This window comes from Rutidosis leptorrhynchoides, chromosome 4 (assembly GCF_046630445.1).
Source record: "Rutidosis leptorrhynchoides isolate AG116_Rl617_1_P2 chromosome 4, CSIRO_AGI_Rlap_v1, whole genome shotgun sequence".
NCBI classification, from domain to species: Eukaryota; Viridiplantae; Streptophyta; class Magnoliopsida; order Asterales; family Asteraceae; genus Rutidosis; species Rutidosis leptorrhynchoides.
In genome coordinates, this window is record NC_092336.1 from 471,224,381 (window position 1) to 471,231,668 (window position 7,288).

The 7,288-nt window shown below is 41.3% G+C and overlaps 2 protein-coding genes and 1 non-coding gene across 3 annotated transcripts; all 3 read left to right on the forward strand.

Moving 5' to 3' along the window:
- Positions 1-3,216: 3,216 nt before the first annotated feature.
- Positions 3,217-3,289, forward strand: TRNAM-CAU (transfer RNA methionine (anticodon CAU)). Its single transcript has one exon. It is a non-coding gene; the product is annotated as a tRNA-Met (tRNA).
- A 1,105-nt stretch (positions 3,290-4,394) lies between these two features.
- Positions 4,395-6,282, forward strand: LOC139842293 (uncharacterized). Its single transcript, XM_071832449.1, has 2 exons — positions 4,395-4,539; positions 5,795-6,282. The coding sequence occupies exons 1-2, from the start codon at positions 4,395-4,397 to the stop codon at positions 6,280-6,282; spliced, it is 633 nt and encodes a 210-aa protein (XP_071688550.1).
- Positions 6,283-6,588: 306 nt separating this feature from the next.
- LOC139842294 (uncharacterized) lies at positions 6,589-7,065 on the forward strand. Its single transcript, XM_071832450.1, has one exon. The coding sequence runs from the start codon at positions 6,589-6,591 to the stop codon at positions 7,063-7,065; it is 477 nt and encodes a 158-aa protein (XP_071688551.1).
- Positions 7,066-7,288: the final 223 nt, after the last annotated feature.

Here is a 7,288-nt window from a genome sequence, read left to right on the forward strand (position 1 = left end):
GTATATCTAGGGTATATGTACCCGTATCATACCCAGCTTCTATACGTATTTACTATTGGTATATACACATCAAATCAACATCCTAATCAACATTATTACTGCCCTAGATATGAGGTAACTAGGATTTGTCAAGTAGTATGAATTATTAGTAAGAAAACAAAATTAGGAATCCTTTTCTTTCTTTATAAACTAAAAACGTTTTTTTAAATGAACACCATTTCTTCACTCCATTTTCTCATATCTACACCCTCATTTATCTCTCAAAATACTCCTAACTTCATACTTGATCATCTCCAAGCATTTTCCCCATCATTTAGCTTCAATTACAAGCCTTAAACACCATAAGAAAACTCTTTCAAGAACATATCAAAATAACCACCCATTTGAACAAGTTTACTTCCAACCTTTTGATCTAACTCCACCACTCTTTGATTCCAAGATTATTTCTTATCTTTTGCAGTAAATTTGTCCAAGTAACTTGAGGTAGTAACCTTGTTCATAATCTTATTCAATTCATATTCATATAGCTATCTTATTTTGTGGTATAAAATTTTAACAACAAGAACATGGTTTGAATGATTTCAAACTTGTTCGCAAACTAAATAGATCCTTCTAACTTGAATTTTAAAATACTTCAAGACCTTTAATATATCATAATGATATGCTAACCTAACAAAATATAACTTGGTTTTACAAAGAACATCTTAAAAACTGAATCTACGCCGTCAGAGTGCAACCGGGGGCTGTTTTGGGTTGGATAATTAAAAACCATCTTGAACTTTGAATTGGAAGTTCATGTTTTGGAAAAATGATATTTCTTATGAATATGTTAACACATAAAAATTTTATGGTTTAACTCAAAGTGTAAGTATTTTTAGAAAAATGATCATTAAATGTTGTTTTTATGATGGAAAATGATCACTTTCATAAGTTTCATCAAAGTTTGACCTATAACCTATGATTTTGAATACAAAATAAGGTATTTTCAGTTCATATTCTTAAAATTTGACTCGATCCAAGGAAGTGGCAAGTTGAACCAACAAAAACGGAGCTGTAATGAAGAAACTACGACTAAAACAAGATTGGGTATCCGAAGCTAGTTTAGCTACGAAAATATTTGGAGAAAAAGTAAATTAATCATATCTTTTCTAACTAATATAATATTTTATATATAATTACTTATGATTCGATTTTATATATTTCAGGACCACCCGTAAACAACACGAGAAGATTAATCATAAGACCTCATGAGTGTACGCAACACGTCATTTGACAACACGGTACTTTATGTACGCAACACGTCATTTGACAACATGGTACCATGAGTCGAGATTAATTCTGATCAATACGAATACGATGGGGTCTTTATTTATTTTATTTAAGCAACTAATTATGGACCACTAACATCGGACTGCTAACTACGGACTAAGAAAATATTAAAAGTATTAAAAGTATATATATATATGTAACGATTACTTAAAAAGAAAATATGTTGATATATTATATATATCGTTAGGTTCGTGATATCTATCGGAGACCAAGTCGAATTAAATACCTTCAAGGCAAAAGTGAGTTTCATTTGCTCCCTTTTTAATTGCTTTTGCAATATATATTTTTGGGCTGAGAATACATGTGCTGCTTTTATAAATGTTTACAAAATAGACACAAGTACTTAAAAATATATTCTACGTTGAGTTGTTCCACTGGCATATTTCCCTGTAGCTTGGTAACTACTATTTACATGGGTATTGTAAACGCGAATCCTGTTGATAGATCTATCGGGCCTGACAACCCCAACCGGACTGGACGACCAGTATTCAACGGTTGCACAGTACTTCGTTTTGGTGACTACACTTGGTACGGTGTAGTGAGATTTCATAATAAAGGGAATATGCGACGTTGATTAAATGTTAAGTATGGTTACCAAGTGCTCAACCACTTAGAATGCTTTACATACACTTGCGAGTGTATTATGTTTATGATTATGAAATCTTGTGGTCTATTAACATATTGAAATTATTGTTATGATAAACCTATGAACTCACCAACCTTTTGGTTGACACTTTAAAGCATGTTTATTCTCAAGTACGAATTAAGTCTTCCGCTGTGCATTTGCTCAATATAAGGACATTACTTGGAGCCGATCATCGCAATGGGACCAAATGTTGATGACTTCGTCCAGGTGGATTAGGACGGGTCCTTTCAGTTGTAAATCCATGTGAGTAGCCCTACTTTCCCCACTTTCAGCTATCCTTTTTCTGCCTGAGAGCTAGACCTTATCTGGCTTCCAGTCTACTAAGGCTCAGACACTGGCTTTGAGTTTGAACTTCCTTCTGGAGCTGCATGATCCGATGAGCTATCAGCTGAGAGACTAGCTTCTCGGTTGTTAGTAACGACTCAGACAGAGCAGCTTACCTTGCTATGGTGAGTTATAGAATCAATTGAGCAAAGCTACCTACTTAGCTGATCTAGTTAGAGGACTTCTTTAAAGAAGGGCTTTAATCCACAGAATTGAGTTTCCATTAGACTGGTGAAAATGCTAATGGTGAGATTGGTTACAGGAGCTAGTTTTAAAAGAATCAATCAAGCTTGGACCCGTGCAATTTATAGGCCTCCCTCAAAAGAACCAGTCCAGACAATCATCTGACTCCCCGGAGATGATAGCTTCTTTTACTATTGCTTCTGAGTTCGTATCGCTACAATAGAAGAGGAAATTTCATTGATTCATAAACTCGTATGTAGTCACTGAACTTCACCGCTCGATTCTACTGCCTAAGATGTCCCTCCCAGTACCTGCTTGAGTTAGCGTAAGCGGCTCGTAAGACCAAGGAGTTAGCCACCTTCGGGTGAGAGGAAAACTAGACCCGGCTAAGCGGCATTGGGAGAAAGAAAGGGATAGAGCTCTGAAATAGTTAACTCAGAGCTGGGATGGGAACCCAATCGATGTGTCACAAGAAGGAAGTGATGAAGTTGGTGATTGTCGCCTGTTAGTGTTAGAGATTCAGATAGAGGAATGTAAACTAGCAAACTGCTCTATCAGCGGAAAGAGAGAGAGAGAGAGAGAGCCAATACATGACAGGGGGGAGAAGTGTTGCAGGTTTCTTAGACGGGAGGTTCTTAGTCTAATCGAAAACAGAACCTGTCTGTAACCACAATGACTATATGCTTAACACACCTTCAGATCAAAGAAGGACTTTTTGGAATGGGAATGGATGAAGCGGGGTGGAGGAATGGTCAACTCATCAGGCTCATGATCTGAAGACTACAGGTTCGAATCCTGTCCCCGCCTAATCACTTGAGATCTTTTTTTGGGTGGTAAAAGTTGTGTTGCCAGCTAGCGAATGTTCGGATGGTGAACAGTTTAGTATCAAGTCTATAACGAAGCTAGTATGGTTCAATGGTTGTAGAATAATAGTGAAAATTCCGGGTAGCTGGATCGCCCCGGCGGGGTTGTTCTGACTCAGACGGCCTTGAGAAGCAGCACTCTAGTAACGGATCCTTTTGTAGGTGAAGGGGCAGAGAGTTCCCCGGTCTCTCTTGGCAATAGTTTACCTTTCTAATGTTCTGCCTTGATGAGTGGGAGAGGTAGCCGAATTAGGATATCACTACTGACACGGACTGCGCAGGAAGTTGTGATCCTAAAATTCACTAGAAAAATGAACCGCCCATTACCAAATTAGACTCCTAGTTTAATTAACGTCGGCTTATCTGTCAGTCGTGTTGGGTCTGCCGCTCAGTTGAAAACTATGAAACAAGTTTGCGGTAGTTCAAAACTGGAATTGGCACAATTACGTTTATTAGAAGTGGACAATCGAGTGGTTGTACCAGCCAAAAGTCATCTGCGTATTGCCGGACCGCCCCCGCCGACGAATAATAGGTACCACCACTCCAGGCAGAGTTAGTGAGCCGTGTAATAGGCGACCATTTCACGCGGTTCGGGGGGCACTTGAGTCAGCCGCCGGCGCCCGACAGCGTCTTGACCCCTATCCAATTTTTGGGCCAATTCCCCCTTCGTACTACCAAAAAATGAGATTCTTAATCCGAGTTTGCTGCTCCAACCATTACCAAACTAATACCTATTCCGTTTAGTACTTCAGGTGCTTCTGTTGCGTATAATGTAAATCCAGTAGCGGATCAATTCCAACGAGCCTTTCAAACTAGTACTTTTTGTAATCGACTCTATAGCTTCTTCAATAAACGTTGGTTCTTCGATCAAGTTTTTAATGACTTTCTAGTCAGATCGTTCCTGCGTTTCGGATATGAAGTTTCATTCGAAGCTTTAGACAAAGGTGCTATTGAGATATTGGGCCCTTATGGTATCTTGTACACATTCCGACGATTAGCCGAGCGAATAAGTCAACTTCAAAGTGGATTTGTTGTGCGAAGAGTGCGTTATGACCCGTGGCCGCCTGCCTGGTGGGGGCGGCTCCTCCATTGTGGGTAAACAGGAAACCCGACTCTACGAACCAGAGGAAAGGCTGCACAGCAGTAGTAGGGGCGTTAAGACTGGAGCTTTTTGTAGTGCTAGCAGGAATGCAAGTGAATGAATCCCATCCCCTAGCGAGTAAAGTGCTTACGCCCCTTTAGAGAGAGGGGCGCGCTAGCGCTTGACTAATAGAATAGGGGGCTGAGAAGCTCTTGCTTGCTGTCTACTTCGCGATCCTTCAGGGGCGTTAAGACCGGAGCTTTTTGTAGTGCTAGCAGGAATGAAAGTGAATGAATCCCATCCCCTAGCGAGTAAAGTGTTTACGCAACTTTAGAGAGAGGGGCGCGCTAGCGCTTGACTAATAGAATAGGGGGCTGAGAAGCTCTTGCTTGCTGTCTACTTCGCGAGCCTTCACTGTAACTTACCTTCTTTCGTCCGTCCACGAGGCTGTAAAAAGAGAGAAATGGGCGGCTATCTAGCGGGAGTCGTTTCAGTTGTATGCCACGAGGTCCCTATGGACAAGGGGACAAGTGAATCATCGCTTTTAGGCGCAGGCAGCCCTCTACCATCTATCCCATTGCATTCCATTGTCTCGTATTGTACTGTACCGTATCAGACCAGATACATCTATTGAGTGAGAGAAAGGTAATATATTTCTTTCTATTTTCTTTATTTTGATATTGATAGGGATCCCCATTCATTCCAAGATTCCCGGATTGATTGTCCCTACCTAACTACATGGTAGTGGTCTAGGGAGCGCAATTGCTAGAGCAAAGGAGAATGAAGAGTAATGATTTCAGCAAGAGCAGCCGGACGGACTACTATAGTTAGTCTAGTGACTACTAGAGTAGAGTTAAGTCAAAAGGTATGGTATAGCAGCCTTTCCAAGCGAGCCTATGGGATCTCCTGTAAACCCCCATGATGTGGTAAAGGGAGGATATTAGGGGAAGCAGTGAGTGGAGATTCCCCTGCGGAGAGCCGGATGAGGGGAGACCCTCACGTCCGGTTCGGAGGGCGGGGATATCCCGACCCTACTATCATTATGCCTTTGCAATGTTACAAAGCCGCAACCCATACTTGGGCTGATATAATTATTGTAATAACAATATATACTAATTTAACATATTCATATTTTAGCTAGTACTTGGTCATCTTTTTGGTGTATGGGGTAATATAGATCCTAGCATACTTATGGTTACTTGAGATCATGTCCTCCTAATTTAGGGGTGGGTAGGCCTAGAGGGGTTAGATGAGGTAGTTGGGTAACCACCCTTGGTAGAATTAGAGTGGGTAGTTGGAATATAGGAACCTCGACAGACAAGAGGATTGAGCTTGTTGATACCTTTCTTGAGAGTAATGTTGACATAGTGTGTGTTCAAGAGACTAGATGGAAGAGTGAAGAGGTGGTAGAAATTAAGGACTATAAGTTGTGGTACTTGGGTTCTAGGATTGCACAGAATGGGGTAGGTATCTTTTTAGGAAAACTACATAAGGGTAACGTTGTTGACGTGGGTAGGTTTAGCGATAGGATTATGTCGGTTAGCTTAATTATTAAGGAGGAGACTTTCACGGTCATTAGCGCATACGCACCTCATGCGGGTTTAGGTGATGCGGAAAAGAAGAGTTTTTGGGATTTTTTAGAAGAGGTGGTGAGGGGGTGCCCAGCGGACCATCGACTGATTATAGGGGGGTGGTCTGAATGGACACATAGGAGTGGAGGCAGAAGGTTACGAGGGAGCCTATGGGGGCTTTGGTTTGGTCCTAGAAATGAAGCAGGGCGCTCAATTCTTGAGTTTGCCATTGCCCACGAGTTGGTTGTAGCAAACTCTTTCTTCAAAAGAGGGATGCTTAGTTAGCCACTTTTCCATAGCGGAGGTTGTAGCACTCAGATTGACTTTTTGCTTCTTCGTAAAGGGGAACTTAGGACATGCAGGGACTGTAAGGTCCTTCCAGCCTTGGCGTGCTCCTCCCAGCACAGATTTTTGGTCATAGACCTAGTCACTAGGGGAAGAGTTGGAAGGAGTAGGGTTGTACAACCTAGAATCCTTTGAAAGAACCTATATGGAGCAAATGTAGAGACTTTTAGAGCGATTATTGCCAATAGAATGAAGGTAGAAAGGTATAACGTTGCCCCTACTGACGCAGACCATATATGAAACCGCATGACGTCCACTATCAGAGATGTGGCAAAAGAGACCTTAAGGGTGGCAAAAGAGACCTTAGGGGTGGCAATAGGGACATCCAGAGCCCATAAGAGTAGAAGAGAATCATGGTGGCTTAGTGACGATGTCCAAACGAAAGTCGCGTTAAAGCACAGGAGGTTTAGGGAGATCATTACCTTTGGAGAAGGGTCACCTGCAGAGAGAACTAGGGTGGAAGAAAGATATAAAGAAGCTAAAAGAGAAGCAAAGAAGGACGTAGCAATTTCAAAAGGCAAAGCATACGAATATTTATATAGGAAACTACACTCTAAAGAGGGAGCTAACGACATATATAGGATAGCCAAAGCTAGGGAGCGAAGAAGCAGGGATTTAGATAACATCAAATATATCAAGGATGTAGCGGGTAAAAGTATAGTGAGAGAAGACCTTATTAGGACAAGATGGGAAGAGTATTTTGCATCCCTTTTCGGTAGATAAAGACCCGAGCAGAAAGGTGAAAACCACGAGGTTTGTGAGTATCAAAACAACCGTTTCTGCACGATGATTAACTAGGAGGAAGTTAGATTGGCCCTAAGAAAGAAGGGGAGAAAAAAGCACTAGGACCGGACCAAATTCCTATTGAGGCTTGGAGGTTCCTGATATGACCAGAACTAACGGTTTTATTAATACAGTGTCGTCAGGTCGCAAAACGTCGAAATCA

What these genes read in the sequence shown, in the direction of transcription:
- LOC139842294 (XM_071832450.1), top strand. Translation starts at nt 6,589, where the DNA reads ATGACGTCCACTATCAGAGATGTGGCAAAAGAGACCTTAAGGGTGGCA.
- LOC139842293 (XM_071832449.1), top strand. Translation starts at nt 4,395, where the DNA reads ATGACCCGTGGCCGCCTGCCTGGTGGGGGCGGCTCCTCCATTGTGGGT. An exon ending in TAGTGCTAGCAGGAATGCAA is followed by an intron (nt 4,540 to 5,794) that starts GTGAATGAATCC and finishes ATGTTGACATAG; the next exon opens with TGTGTGTTCAAGAGACTAGA.